This window comes from Strigops habroptila, chromosome 3 (assembly GCF_004027225.2).
Source record: "Strigops habroptila isolate Jane chromosome 3, bStrHab1.2.pri, whole genome shotgun sequence".
NCBI lineage: Eukaryota > Metazoa > Chordata > Aves > Psittaciformes > Psittacidae > Strigops > Strigops habroptila.
In genome coordinates, this window is record NC_044279.2 from 65,086,655 (window position 1) to 65,103,429 (window position 16,775).

At 38.8% G+C, this 16,775-nt stretch overlaps 1 protein-coding gene across 7 annotated transcripts in view; it reads right to left on the bottom strand.

The window, feature by feature from the left end:
• Positions 1–16,775, bottom strand: part of CACNA1C (calcium voltage-gated channel subunit alpha1 C) — a 440,223-nt gene that overhangs the window by 182,065 nt on the left and 241,383 nt on the right. For all 7 annotated transcript variants that reach the window (XM_030480605.1, XM_030480603.1, XM_030480597.1 and 4 more), the window contains exon 5: positions 13,990–14,129. In XM_030480605.1, the coding sequence (XP_030336465.1) occupies positions 13,990–14,129 (140 nt within the window). The remainder of the gene's footprint in view (positions 1–13,989; positions 14,130–16,775) is intronic.

Here is a 16,775-nt window from a genome sequence, read left to right on the forward strand (position 1 = left end):
AGAGTGACCTAACTTAAACAGCCGAACAATACAGCTTGTCCCTCAGCATGGTGGCTACACAGCCCCAGCTCTTGGATGCCTGAGGAGGATGGCTGGATAAATGTACACACTGACTTTGGCTCTTTACCTCTCTACTGGAAGAAACCTCTACTACCACTCATAGAAGCATCCCTCTTCCCTCCTGGGGGGCTTTAATCTTTCTTAATAGCTTTTTATTCAAAGTATGTAAGCGTTCACTTTCTTAAAAAGTTGCTTGCCAATTAGAAGACCTTGCTCATCTTTCCAGTCACAACACGTTCGGTAGCTCCTACAAGCTCAACTTTTTTTCTCCAGCCATGATCTCCAAATTCTTAATGTAAAAAACCAAAGGCGTAGTGTCCCTCCCATGCAGGTACTTGCATATAGAGAAGGTCCATGGAGAGAAAAGCAGCAACTAACTACCTACTGAAAATTGACAGAAAAAAAGACCATTATGAGTAAAACCACGAATTAAGTTTGGTAAGTTAAATTTGAGGCTGTTTCAAACAAAGACCACAGTGTGCTATAAAGTAGTCTTATGCTGAGAGAGGGAAGGATGAGTTGAAGTATTCACTCCCAGAGAGAGATTCCTAAAGATGGGCTGAAAGTAAGGCAGGTAAAGGGCATGCAAGAGCCCTGGCAGTTCCTGGGCCAGCAAGGATCAGCTGTCACCCTTTACCAGGAAATAACTTTGATCTTTCTGCTGACAGGACGATCATGGACTCGGAGACTGTTGTTGGACTCACTGTAAAAGTTTTATCTATACTTAATCACTGTGAAGGATCACAAATAGAAGAACTTTTATTCGCTCCTCTCCCTACGTAGCTATGCAGTCTGGTCAGAAGACTGCACCAGTTTTCAGTGAAATGATCCATCACACTTCTACTTTTTTTTTAATTTCTCCATGCTCAAGCACAGCTGTGACAAAGAACAGTCTTTCAAGCTCCAGTACAGACACAAATTTTGGTCTAGTCTTGTGCCACTGGATTCAGTGAGAAAACTTGTATAGGAATGTCAAAATGCTGCACTGTCCTTAGTCTGGTCAAGTGAACATGAACACCCCCCAGACCAATAGTTAAGTAACCTCTGAAATGAGATAATGAAAGAGCTTTGTTTCAGAATGCCAGATGCTGTTTATATACACATCTGAGGAATGACTACACACATTACTGTGTCCTAAGGATGTAGTTTTTGAAACAAGGAACTATGGCACCTGAAGTGCTAAAGCACCATGGTAATAGAACTGGGCTTAAAGTACCTGGTCTCATTTGTGAGTGTACCAGCATTTAACTGTAGGACTAATGACTTTTGGGTTACAAATACCTCTGTTAAGTTGCCCAAATCTCAGGGTTATAACAGCATTATTTTTTACTGTTTATTCTCATAGCTCCCAAAGCAGGTGGACATTAGCCCCTTTTGTTCATTGCTAAATAATCCTCTCTCTCTTATACATAATAAAGTCTTTTAGTTGCCTGAGCTCCTTCTCCTGATACTCTAACTTATCACTTGTGAATGGGTTTAGAAATAATAGCTAGCAAGGTAACAAATGATAACAGGGATCCTGCAAACGTTAAAGTGCATCCAGGGATGATAATATTACAGTATTGTTGTACTTGGAGAAAAATATATTGATGGCAAAAATTGCTCGTCTTGGAGTGATTAAATACTCCAAGCCTATCAACTGGCATACCATGAGCTACACTAAGTTTTACTCTCTCATGATAGAAAAAGTACAACAAAATACTTGATAAACCCTAAAACTTTCTCTTTAGATGGCTATCTATGTGGAAGTGAAGCACTGTATATGATGAACAGGCCATATATCTCTGCAGAAGAAAACTCACTCCACCTCTTTAGTTTGGATAGCACTTAATGAGCATAGTCAGGACTAAGATCTGGCAAGACAGTACAACATTTTCGAAATCATTGATAGAGTTTTCAGGAGTATTTTGGGAACCAAGAAATATAAAGTTACCTGATCAGGTAATGAAAGATTTAACGCAAATTACACAATGAGTGATTACTGTCGTCGTGTTACTGTCTTGATACAAACATGGGATTTGTTTTCTCTTTTTAAACTATCAAAAATGCTGTTAATGAAAATGCATGGTACAACACCAAAATCCTTGAAAAGATATGGCCATACAAATCTGAACCACTTTGACTCTCATTTTTAAAAAGAGAGTTTGGATTTAGGGACTCACTTATTCAGTGGTTAATCAGTCCAATCTCAGAATACCTAAAACATCAGCTTTTTTTCTTTTCCACACTAGTAAGACTGTTGCTTTTGAGTTTTATAAACCTGATTATACTTAAAAATCTGCTTGCAGGCATCAGATAATAAAGTAACTTTAGGGGAAGAAATACCTTCTGATATAATAGGCAAAACCTTCTTTAGCTCGCTAGGGAGCTCCACTATGTTTGGACAGAAAAATTAATGGTTGCAGTTTTCACAAAGATGCATTTGTCAGACTAAAGAATGGTACTTTATTGATATTTACTTTCTTTGTAACTTTCTTTATGACTTGCACAATTCAGAAGACTTTTGTACAGACTGTGTATGTATTGCTGGAATGCATTGGAACTAAACATCTATTTATTTTTAATTTCCTTTTACATATAATAAGCTGTCAAGAGAGAATCATAAGGCCCTCCTGCTGTAAACTGAACAGCTAAATTAAATTCTTTACAGATACAGAAATCTACTAATATAAATCTGAGTGGAATTTGGCCCCCTCCAACGTAACGATCTTAAGTGAAATAACTATCTCAACTGGTGTGTGAAAAGCAAAAGATGGGCTAAAGGTCCAGTTTAAATTTTCACCTATATTGTGAGGGCAAGGGTGAGACTCAATCCTAAATTCTTTCACTGGGTGCTGTTTGTACTAAACAACCGAACTGTCAGATTTAAAATAGGCCTTTGTAAAGCTTATATGTATGGATAATGGATATATTGGTTTGATTTCCAACCAAGACATCAAACCTGATTAAAAGGAACTTACCTTTTGGTAACTCCAAATACATATTAAAAACCAACACACAGCAACAACCTATGAGAATATGTCAATTGCAGGAACGTGCTGAACAACAAGGAACAACAGTTATTGCAGAAAACAAAATTAAAAATCACTAAACCCAACAGCCAATGCAAAACAAGACAGAAATGTCACCCAGGCTGCTAGTTTAATGTGTTAACACTAATGTAAAAGAAAACGAGCCAGCAGATCACATTTCTAAGATATATAGCATTAGGTAAGTCCCACTCCTCACACCAGGTGCATACCACTGCCTCCAAAAAGGGGAGCCCTCTGCAAGAATGGTATCAGATTAAAAGATGAAACACTTAAAAATTTAGAGAGGAGGTTTTGTAATCTAGTAATGAAATTTAATTTCTATAGATCTTTCCACTCCTAAAGAAAATAAAATCTAGTCAGCCTTATGAAAAAGTGACAAAAATAGAATTTTAAAAATTTCTTGTATTTCTTTTATTCCACATGCTGCTTTCTGTCAAAAATGCTTCTGATGTAGAAATGTTGAGCAGCTTTAGCATTACTGAAGTTGAAAAGAAGATTTTTTGCAGAGGGCTAGCAGATGTTTTCTGAATTGTGATTAATGTGGCAGGGCAAACCAGGAAAAGATAATCTAAAACTGAAAAAAAAAAAAAGAGGCATAGCTATTCAGACAAGTTAGAAAAATAGTTGCAACAAATGGAAAAACACATATGGGATAGGTTATTGTTACATGTGTTAAACAGGAATTGGATTTGCTTCTGGGAAAAAAGGAAATTAAGAAAGTGTCTGATCTCCTTCCTTTTTTCCTGGCAGAAAGCAAGCTGATAAAAAGTTAAGAGACTGGGCAGGTTAGGTGGGCTGTAGTTTGCCTTTGGTCAATATTTCCCCATGATCAGAACAACAAACTATTTGTTCCCCCAGTGAACATCTTAAGCATAGAAAAGTTTATTAGTTGTTCATAACCAGCCAATATTCCCGTGTTCTCAGCTAGCACAGTAATATCAAGCAGACGTAACTTAGAAGGCTGCAGCTGATTTTGGAGAAGCTAGATTAAAGAGAACAGAGAAGGTCTCAAATAGATTTATGTAGCCACTGAAATTTTTAAATATATTTCCTCATATTTGCCTCCTCTTGGTTCAGTGTACTTTTTTTTTCTCGTACAGCACTTGTACAAGATGCAATATTATTACAAATTCAGATTATCACTGAAAAAAGTAATTTATTTGGAGACTAAACATGAGACTTTAAATGTATTCACTGGTTGAGAGAACTGACTGATCTGCTGCTCTGTGCTTTGCTGATATTTTGATAATGATTTGTGAAAAATCACAATCATGACCACAGGCAGCTAACAATGCTTTTGGAAGGCCAGGACAAACAGAATTAATTCAAATGATGCCAGTAAAGGAGCATCCATGTACTGCCTTCTGTCCTCAGCAAAACACTCTTCCATGAACTTTCCTGTGTCCCACTTCTGAGACAAATGCTACCCAGCATGTGTTAGTCACCTCTTCAAGACAGGATGAGAAAGATTCAGGCATGTTAAAAAGTCCCAGCAGTTCAGTAACAATTTAATAGACATGCATTCATTTTAGAGAAAATGAACAAGGGTTTCAAATCATTCCTTACAAGATCCTAATTAATGAGCAATGTAAAATTTAGCCAATGGAATCAAAGTATGAAATCACATTTGATGTAAGCTTGGGATGACATCAGATGCAGCAGAGATGTCATCTGGGAGAGAATGTAAGAAGAAAGCAAAATAGATCATATCCTTACTATTTTGATCAGTAACAGCAATATCTTAGCTCAATCATCATGGAGACAGCAACAGCCAACAATTACAAGTGAGCAACTGGGAACCGAACACACTCCCGCTGATACCAGTTAGCTAAAATCTGTAGGCATACTTCTGCTCCTTCATGGTCCAGACAAAAGCGTATCTAAATAACAACGCAAACTGTTCTTAGGAGACAGCAGATGGCATTCTTAGGTTTTTCAGATGCTTTAGGACAAGCATCTTAATGACATGGGCTTTCTCTGAGCTTTGTCCTATGCCCGTTCTGAATAGGAACTCTCAGCATTACTTGAAGAACAAAAAACAGGTGCTAGAAAGAAAGTCTGATCCATTCAGAGCACTTCTGAAAACCTCTTACTAAGCCAAGCTAGGATTTTTTGACTATCTTCATGTCTGCTCTTTGATGTCAGCGTGGGCTTTGTTTTCTTCATTTGGAAGGACTGCCTACACCCTGATGTGGTCCCACATTATGGTATTGGGATTTTTGTTTTGTTCTGTTGTGAAGACATGTTGAATAATCATGCCAGCACGCACAGTAATTGGTAGGATAAAGGCTGACACAGTTATTGGGTACATTTGTAGTTAATGCTATTTTTAAAAGAGCTATGTAGCCAAGATCAAATAATAAATATTTCCCTGTTTTCATTGGCGTTCCTTAAATATGAGAGAAATCTTTATTACAACAAGAAGTCTGTGGCTCTGTGAGCAAACTTCTTTACTGAGACAAATCCCTTTTTGCTATGCTGAGTTAACCTTTTCTGCCATAAATGACATCATTCTTTAAGTTGTACCACTCAAGGAAACATGCTTTAGGTCCCGATTGTGTAAGCCCTGCTCATGGGAATCATCTTTACCTACGGGAGATGCTACACTGGAATAAAATTACTCCCTTGAGTAATGGTGACCTAAGTAAATAAAGGACTTGCAAGCATGTGTAGGGTTTTAAGTTAACTATGAAGAAATAAGCTTAATGAGGACATTTGGTTCAGACTGTTCTCTCCCTTTTTTCTCTACTCCCTTCCCACTTGTAATGAAAGCAAAACAAATCGGCCTCTTGAGGTTAAAAACAGCTAGGCAATGACATGGGAAAGGTGGTGCAACTTTTCCTCACATGGTGCTGTATGTGCTGGAGAGATGGTACAGATGGTTGAGAAGCCTTGTTCAAGAATGAAGGAGAACATAAGAAACCTGCTTGAGAGCACGTCTCCTACAGCTTTTAGAGCCCAAGAGAAAAGAAAGGAACTGGACTTGGCAGAAGCTGACGTTATTAAATGCAACAACAACAAAGTTTAAGGCAAAATTAAGATTTTGCCCAAATGTATTTGCAGCAATTCCCCCTGTTGTCAATGATCTTTATTTAATAGATTTGGTGGTAATAAAATACCAAGTATATTGTCTCCTTTAGCTCACTCTAATCTTTTGTACCTACACACACACCTTTCACACTTTGAAAGCTTTGATCAGGCCACTTCTCCTACCTCCTCACACTGAAGGCACATAAGAATTCTCCACTGGTATGCTGTTTGTTCCATAACCCACATGCATCAGGAGGGTAAATTTAAACCCCTAGCTCCACCAGTGTATAAACACAAACCATGTGCAGAACCGATGACTGTCAACAATACTTTACCAGAAGCACACACATTTTGAAAAAAACCAGTGTTGTTGACTGCCAGTTAGTATTTGCTTAAAACTTAAGACTTACTATGTGCTATTCAACATATTCAGCAGGCAATGGCTCACATTTCTTTGCCATATTCCAAACATGCGTGGTTCTCAAAAGAGATGCCATTTTGGATTTCTTGAATTTTCTGTTTATTACCTCAATTACATAATTTCCTCAACTATATAAAGTGGTGATAATTTTCTTGGCTGTGAGGAAAACAATGAGAAATTACAGCTAAAAATTTTGATTGCGCACTGAATAAAAATAAATCCCAAATGCAAGCCAAATAACTGCATTGTGTGTGCTCATTTCAACGGATGCAAAATGGCATCATTGCAATAGGTTGAGCTACATTGTCTCAGTGGCTGGCAAGCCGAAGCAGGAGAGCAACCACAGTCCACACAGTCAGGTGTTGAGGATAAAGTAAGGCGAATGTCACCAATGCACACTGAGATATAGAAGTAACTAACAACATGTAGAGTTGCTCTAGGTCCCATTCTCACCATCCAGTAAAGCGTTTGGCACAGCCAAGTTGACATGATGCTATAAATGAGAACAGCAAATTTCCCTTGGGAGATGACATTTGAGGGTAGTTTAAAAAAAAAAAATCACCAATCTCCTTGCTTTTCACAGTACAGGCAGAATGTAAGGTTTCAGGACCAGTGTGCCTGCAGCAGGAACCGGGCTCTCTGCATGGTGCTTGATCCATATTTACCTGCCTAGCCTTCTCCACACACCAGGTAGAGTGGCTCCAAGGACGCTTCAACTACACCTGAGTTCAATTTGGCCTCCAGACAAATTCAGCTTTGCAAGGATTACACAGGAGAGAAAGCATTATGTCTGTTCCCACCTGGTTATGTACACCTAACCTGGTCCAAGTCAGATGCAGTTGAAGACTAAGTCATCAGTATAGTACTAGTTTCTAGCTCAAAGCACTAAGAGGTCTTCTGATAAGCAACAAGCATTAACGCCCCATCTTTTATAAATCATTCAACAGCAAATTTAGAGTCCTCAAATCAAACATGAGACAGAGGATTTGCTTAGTCTTACATTAGGAGGATTACCATGGTGAGTCTGACATATCCCTACTGTCTTAAACTCTGTAAGTCTCTCTCTATTTTGATATAGAACTCCCTCCATCTTTTTCTTTCAGTGGAGGGTGTCTCTGAATTATGAGATTGTACAAATAAAATTCCCCTATGATTTGAAATTAATAAATTAGATCATATTCCTTAAAAAAGGGGAGGAAAACAAAAGAAATATTACCAGTCAGAGTTAAGAACAATCTTCATTGGAATATGTAGACTACAGTCTAAACACCCTGTAAAGACTTGAGAGCCTTTTTCTTTTACTTCTTCCAAAAAACTGATGCAGAATGTACTTGGCAGTGCCCCACACAGACAAAACCTAGACAGAAAAAAATCCAGTCCTACCACCCCTGGGATTTCCTTGCTTCACCTACAACAATACCACAAATAAACAACAAACCCAGCTGGATGACTTTGCCAATACAGCATCTCTCAAATAGGCAAAACTTTCCTCATGCATTACTCTTCTCATGGAGCCCTTGGGGGCTCTTATTTTACTTCTCATCTTCACCACCCTGTGTGGTGAATTTGGAATCATATATATAGACCTGAATGGCTCAGATCTATCAGGATATTGCAAGTAAAGACAGGATGCTTTCCTACACACTCCAAAGTTCAAAGAAACAACCTGATTAATGCCAGAAAATTTGGGATAAAGATGGAAGACGACTGTGGTAATGAGAAAACACTGAAATGAATACAGGGTAGAGAACATTTCTGGGACTGAGGAAGCATTGTAAATTTTAATAGAGAAGAGCATTTCAGGGCAAATGAGGACTAATTGTAATTAGATGGAACAAAATCTGAAAATGTCTAAATTTTTCATTCACCTTGTCTGAAGACACCCAATTTTCACATGAACTCAGAGCAACCATGGACTTCCACAACAGCATCGTTATAAAAAATTTGTTGCTTTCGTTAGTTGACTTAAATACGTGTAAAGGGAATCACCTCTAGGCATTCATGCATGAAAATTCTGGTCTTCATTTTAACAACAACAACAAAAATATACTCAGCCAGATACACGGTGTTGTTTCACTGATGGAAAGACGTTGCACTGTCATGAGGAGGGCTTAGGATATTTTTCTCATACCGTCCGCTTTCCAGTTATGCAATTGTTGCATCTCAAGTAGACCATGTAAGTACTGGTGCTAGAGACCTATTTTAAGTAACTCTCCTGCTAGGAGACTCAAGTGAAGCTTGAAAACATCACAGGCTTAGTTTCTTGTGTGGTTTTTTTTTTTTGTTTGGGTTTTTTTTTTTTTTTTTTTTTTGTTTTTTTGTTTTTAAAGAAAAGAGTAAAAAAAAGAAAGAAAAGAAAAAAGGTGGCAAGTTTTTGTTCTGGTGGTGGAACAGTCAAGTTTCCTCTCTAGCTTTGTTAAGGATATCACAGTCTTCTGCCCACATCCATCTGGGTGGTCAGCAGAGGATCTCATTGAAAATACAAGTATGGAGCACATCATCTACTCAAATTATATGGCTTTCAAGATACCTGGAAGAGCTTATAAATTAAGTTTGTCAAATATCAGATAGGCAATAACTACTGGCAACAATGTAGTTACATGAAGACAAAGTACAACATAAAGAGGATGAACAGAATGTATGAGGTGGTATAATTGAGCTGCATGCATAAAGGTGGTACAGATGGAATTTAATAAGTTGAATGGGCGTGAGTTAGCATGAGTAGGAGTAACTGATTGCCCCTTTTTAAGTAATTGATTTTCCTTTTTCATTGGATCATGCTTCTTCATTGCTGAATGTATGCTTCTTTTTGCCCTCCTCAAGCACAAAATGTTTAAAGCAAGTTTTAAAATATGTAATAATGTAAAATGGTAATAGAAGAGTGATCAACAGAAACCTCTTAACACAAAAGGGCTCACTTGATCCTGTCCCTAGAAAGCTTTGCAATGCTTTACACTCCTGCCAAAGGATACCAGGTAACAGTTTCCAATTGCTAAAGTGATTAAGTTTTGGTATACATGCTGATTTTGCGCTTGTCTACTTATGTCCATCTAGAGAATTGTTTTCCTTCTCTCTCCTTTCTCAAACCAACATATTGATCTTAATGCCACATTAAGATAGGTGCTCTAATGCACATATGAAGGTTTTTTTACAAGGATACTGCTCTGGTACATGAGCAGTAAAGTTATTTCAGCGACTGAAATGAAACTATGCACTACAAGAATTATGTTAGTATGACAGTAACAGAATAGTTGAACAGTAAAGCCTGGCCTGTGTATCAACGATATACAGTGCTTACACCTAATTTCTAAAGTGACTTACCACTTCAAAACCTAAATTATCTATGTGCTTTTGAAAATATTCACTGTTAATTTACAAGTTAATGCTAGGCTAAACAGACTGGGAATGGATCATTTTTCCAGAAGCAGGATGAATTTAAACAGAGGGGAACAAAAAAAAAAAAAAAAAAAAAAATATGGAGAGAGAAAGCAAAAGAGTTGCTTAATTATCCCTTTTAAATTTTATTTTGTTCACAAAGCAACTGTCAGCACTGGGTATCTAATCTACTGCTCTGCCATGCACCTCACATAGTCACAACAAAACCGGTACTTTTCATTCCAAAAAAAGTTTTCAAGAAAGGAACTCAAATTACAAAAGACATATCAAAACAAATCAATCCCTATTGCACTCTTTGGAAATGTGTAAATACTTAACACCAATTTTTGAAGGTGTAGTGGGAACACAAAGACCTTAAATTCGGTGCCTTTGAAGGCTTCTCTCATGATGCTACAATTATTTTTGAGACATGGGTAAGACACGTTTCATCCTTTAAACAAAATGTCTATCTCCTTTTTCATGACAAATGGTCTTGTGAATGTCCATATAACCACAAAGAATAAAAGTATCACCTGTTCTCTTGAAGATTATGAAATATTTATCTGCCGATGACAGTCATCCAGATGTAGTCTTCAGGCTTTGCTGAATTCATGACCTCAAACGCTTTTGATCTTGACTAAAGTAATTTGGGGCCTAGGACTGTTCAGTCATAACAAAGATTGCCAAAGGTACCTTTGCTCATCTACCCATGGGTGAACCAAATTTGCTTGCAGATGAACCTCTTCCTGTGCTGCACAGTCCCTGAATTCTTTACTGAGACGTTCTCTGACAAGAGACAGCCAAGTCCAAGGAACTAAGCATGGATGGGACTTGGAGAAAAGGCATTCTCAGATCTGAGGCTAACATCTATCTAAAACTATCCATCTAGCTAAAGCTTTCATATACCCAGGTGTTTAGCATTGGTAGCCAATGAGAGACATAGAATTAGAAGCCACTTCTGAAAGTGTTCAACCTTGAACTTTTGCTTCAGTCTCCCCATCTGCAAAATGCAGACACTTGTAATTTACTTTAGAAGACAATTCATATGTTTTCCCCCTACTTCTAATCATACTTATGTGGAAACTTTTCGTATTTTGAAACAGGCCTTTAAATGCTGAACCTGAATACAAAACAATGTCTCTCTTAAATTGGATTAGTTCCTAAGATTGAACCAGAGAGAAAAAAATTGACTCAGAAGAAATGATTCCAGGATGCAAGCCAATATATCCACCTCAGACAACCTATTTCCCAATCCTGATGAGATTAAGAATTTCATGCAAAAATTCACCACGTGCTTCATAAATTTAGTTTATAACAATCATTGTGTTTTATACTTTTTGTCCCCGCAAATAGTGGTAGTTAGATCTGGACCTCAAGTCAAGCAGCAGATGTTGGGATTTCCACGCAGAAGGTGGCTGTCAATAACCCCAGAGGATCCCCTTTTACTAATGAGATACTACTTCCATACACTTACGGAGTCTGCTATAATAAATCTAGAGTCTAAAAATAAATTGCAGTGCAGGTTATGTTCACATAATTTTAGGACAAATCTGTGCAGTTTGTCTCCTCACAGTAGAAAAGTCTACTACATTTTGGAAGGGAAAGGAAACAAACAACATTTCTTTACGGATAGCAAAACACAGCAAGTTCAATACTGGTAACTCACCCACTGGTGTTTATGATGCCTCAAGGACAGAACTTTTATGGGACCCAGAGATTTGACTTCCAAACCTCTACACTTACTATTATGTAATAATGCAATCCTGTAATGTACTATTTATGGTTAGCTTAGGTAATCTTATCTAAAAGGCCTCATGAGAAAAGCTACGCTCTAATACATATGGATGTGATATCTATCTAGGATAATCAACAGGCATTTGTACAATTAATAAATGCTCAGTGAAGACTGAGGCTGTATTAGTTACAGACCTCAGCAGGCTTTCTAAAAGCCATGCCAGCCCCAAAGAAACCTAGTTCAATAAGTACGTCCCTAGTCAGAACCATAAAGACTACTAGAGGATGTCTGTCAGATCAAGTTGATGGTTCACCTACTTCGCACTGGGCTGGCATTTCACTGTCTAGACCGAATATTTTTTAGAATGCACCAGGCTCCCTGGGTCTGTTCTGGTTCAAAATAAATACTGCTCTTGATGAACCTCACCCCACCCCAACCACCCCATACACAAATGGACTATTAGTCTATACTGGGATCAAGATCATGTATGCATATGGTTATGAACTGTGCCAGATTTGGCTCCCTCAGCCTCTTCTAGTCCTCTAAGAGCACTAGTCAAGAGACTCGAACAGTAGTAACAAAACCCCTTTCTCTGAGGGAACACATGTTTTTCTCCAAAACAGCAAGAACTATAAGCACAGTTAAGCTCAGCCTATGTCAGAACAACTCTAAGAACATGACCCAGCATAGGCAGCATCTCGCACTCCAGTTCATAGATGTTTAAATTTGAGTACCATCCCCTTACCATACAGTGGGCATGCAACTATAAGGTGTCAAAAAACTTAGATCAGAGAAGGACTAGGAAAGAACAACAAAACCTTAAGTGGATGCCACTGCAGACTGAAGACCACAGACAAAATACGAACAAGACCACAGACAAAAATTGTCATGGGACAGCTTTGGCCAAAAGCAGAGCTGCCTTCTGCATGGACTGAAGGTATTGCATGGTACACAGTTGTCTACACGAAACAATCCACTGCAGTAGTGCCTAACAGAGGTGGCATGAATACTGGATGTTAGTTCTGTATCAGAGGGAAAGGTCCTTAGTTGCTTAATAGACAGCACTTAGCTTTCAATATTTTCTACTCACTCACTGATGTCCAAAGCAACCCCAAGTTGGGCGCAAGTTGAGGCTTTGCAGGCTGGTTAGCAAGCATGGCTTTTTGTGAGACCAAATAGTAATGCTGTCAACTGTCTCAGTATTTTTTACTTCTAACAGGACTTCAGCTCCTCCCACAGAGATTCTCACCTTTCATTTAAAAAGTTTCTACCCTTTATGAGTGTGAAGAAAAGCCTGCAAACATGGCTTTAATATAACCTATGGGTCAGAAAACAAGCCAAAGAAAAAGAACCTCACACTTCTTTTCCCTAATAAACAAATAATGATTTTTAAATTGATGGTTTATGGTAACTTGACACAGAGTTTATGGTAACTTGACTCAAGGTTTTCAAATGACTAAGGTTAGAAGTACTTTAAGACATCAAACTAGCAAACTCCCCAAATAAAAATAAACAAAGCTCTTTCCACAGCTATTCTGGAGAAGATTAACTCCTTTCCTGCTAACCACATCTCTCATTGCCATAAACATGGAAATCAATGACAGCTTTCAACTAACCCTCTCTCCAAAAGGCCAGTGGGTCCCATCTATAACAAACTCTCAAGCCAAATGATAAAATCCTACCACACTGTGATGTCCATATTCTACCTCCACAACAGAATTACCAGACTTCCAGTTACTCATATCTTCATTATAAATAAGAAAACGGATGTTGGACTATAAAAAGCTGCTTGAGGACTTTCTCAGAGGCATTACAAATAATTTAAGCAAAGACTAACAGAGAACATGACTGTGTCATTGCCCTAGGTCCTGTTGGTTCTAATTGTTCCCAGTGCTCCTGATCAGAACATCACATGCAAAGAAGAAAATGCAATTTTAATGAAAAAGCTCCTCTCCCTCCGAACTTAACACAAATGGCCATACAGCATTTCCATCTAGGTCAAGTATTTATAATGCCAACAATGCACTGTGTCTTCACAGTTATCTAAAGGATCTTTTGCTTGTAATCATGAAAATCTTGGATCTCCCACTTTCATTGTTTAAAAAAGTTGCACAATTAGATTGACATACCATGAAAATTCCATTCCCATTCAGCTCTTATTTGGTCATTGGATTAGTATCACATTTATTATGAACACATTCATTTGAAAAAAGGTCTCCACGCACACACCAAAAATAATCTGCAGCACACTCCACCTTCAAAATCGTTACACAAGCTACTCCTGCCCCATTCCACACCACACACATACATAAAAGAAAACCAATGACATTACTTACTAGGAACTCCAGACACCAGCCTTAAAGGGCGTAATACTCGGAAAGCCCGCAGTGCTTTAACATCGAATCCGGCACCTTTTCCTCCTATTGAATTCCCCCCATCTGCTTTGGTTGCTTGTTCTAAAATTGCACTAAAAAGCCTGCAAAAAGAAAGAGGAAACAATCTGTAGGCAGACAGCAAGGCTTGGGCTAAACAGGAACAGAGATCATCATCATCATATCACCCAAACTATCTCACAGACCTGTGAAGAGTGTCACATATCTCAGTCGACATTCACATATGGTGGAGGAGAGACAGACTCTTCCCATCTGCAGTAGCCTAATGGTGATGTCTATACCACTTACAAAACACTTGTTTCTGGAGCAGACATAAACATGACATGCTCCTCCTTCAGATTAATGGCTCCTTGCAGCCAGCTATAGACTACCACAGCAACCAGCCTGCCTGGTGGCACATGGAAGTGCACTCCCTGCCATGGGAGCTGGGGCATGCTGGACGCATTCTGGCAATGCCTTGTCTGAATTTAAAGGGTCACCAAAAGCAGAGCACATGGGTCAGATTTTGAAGGCAGGCTCTATGCTGTTCTTATCAGTCTGGACATACTCAGTGGGAGTTGAGCAGAAAGGCAAGAAAGCACAAATTTTAGGGTTTTGCTCTTTCTGCTGCCAATATTTTGCTATCTTTATTAACCAACAATTTCCCTTGGGGAAAAAAAATCTCCATAATTAAACCAATCGTTAGCTATCTGTCACCCATTTTACAAGGATTTAAGATTCACCAAGGTCACTGCAGGTAGAACATGGTGTAAATCTCAGGGATCGTTCAAGGTGCAAATTTTTAGATAAGGGAGTATGCTCAGATTATGTGCTTGTGTATCCATTTGTAAATCCCTTGATGCATTGGCTAGAGAAAGCACCAAACTGTAGGAGTCTTATTATTAGAATATTTTATTATACCACTCAATGTTTAATTTTGGCTAGTAGGAGTAGATGCTTTAAGGAGATGTCTCACTCAGAACACATTTGAAAAGGCAGTGCAAAGCAGAAAAGACAATGTTCTTCTGTTAAAGTGCTGAAGGTTCACCCTATGTGTTAATAAGGATTTGATATAATACATTAGCTTTCAGGAAGCAGTTTCCATTTTTCTGGTAAAACATTAGTACCTTTGGGGGAGGATGGATTCCTCATGAATTTGCTAATGACATTGCTTTCAGCCTTGAAGTAATCAACATGAACCCAGCCAAATTCAGTAGAGGTTAAAAGCTATTCCAGTATAAACGGATGTTTGGTGCTCTGTAAAAAATGCTTGCCTGGGAGTGGCAGAGACCCCTTGGCCCATAGCATGCCATGGAGATACCAGAGGTAACTTTAAAGAAGCCGCCTGGGATGCCAGAAACAGCCTAGTTAGGATGGCCTGGATTCAGCACTGGCTGATTTCTCTCTCAGACTTTGCAGTCTGCAGTATCTCTGTCAGGATCTCGTTTGTACACCCTGACTGGCATATTACAGAGAGAGCCCCCAAACTGCAAACAGAGGCTGAGCTGCCTGATTGCTTTGCAAAGAGCTCCAGTGCCTGCTGTCTGCAATTAAAACTTACCAACAGGGCCACAAACACAGGTAGTTTGCTGTGAATAGAAAAAAGGATTCCTTTACTGAAGCATCTAAGCCAACACTTTTTCCCAGCATTAAATCCACACAGAAACGTGGATTAGGGCAGCGCAAGTGCAAAATCAGTTTCTTACAGAGTTGGTGGGGTTTTTTTAATTTCAGATAAAGAGTCTTATAAAACTTGTCAGCTGTGACTGAGGAACTCCTAACTGGATCTATTCAAAGTCTCAACTTCAAGCACTGCAGAAAGATTTAACAACTAGGTAACAAGCGTGGGAAAAACTGTGTGTGGGGAGGTTGGATGCTGAGTTTGTAGGTGTTGCAGACTGAGAAGCAGGATGCAGAGAAGACAAAAACAGAGCCTATGAGAAATACTGCGTTGACTACAGATATCATAGCGAGAGATAAACAAGGGCTGATGAAAAGAACAAATTATTTGAATGTATGTATGTATTGAGCTGTGTACACAAATTATACAGTTGCAATTTTCTGCTGGTCTTCATAATAGAAACACTGTAGGTCAAATTTGGCCTAATGTATTTTCAGTAAGCTAGTGATTACGCTCTAGAAATGTGCTCTATTTCTTATTCAAACATTTATACCTTCCTAGTCAACAGAATTCCCATGCTAGGTGATGAGTGACATACCTATACAACAGTCCCAGTCTCCTGGGATCCTCTGGAGGCAAAAGAATTCACTGCAAAAGGTTTCTTATGCTGTTTTTCAGCTCTTTTGCAATGCTGAAGACAAGAAATTTCAAGGAGCTCTGAGTCAGCAGTTGTGCAAGTCGGAGGGTTCGTTATCCTGGTCCCATTATCACTGGCCCCATGTTTGGCCAAACACCAGCTCTTGACAGCTGGCACCAAGGGCATTTCTCCTGTCACTCATTCAATGAGCAAACTATGGGCTGCCCTAGAATTCTACATCCTAAGAAAAGCTATACATGTCCTAAATTAATTCAGAAGAAGCAGAAATACAAATACAGTAGGACACTGGAGCTGGAACCTACCTTCCCAGATTAATGCAGCTCCCCTGCAGGCCAGTTGGCCCTGTTTGTGTGCTCTAGCATTGACCGTATGCTAAATGTGCTGTCTTGAGGTACCCGCAGTCATCTGCCTACTGTACTTCAGGAATAATTCGCGGTAATTCCTGCTGCTCCTCATTTAAAAACCTACATT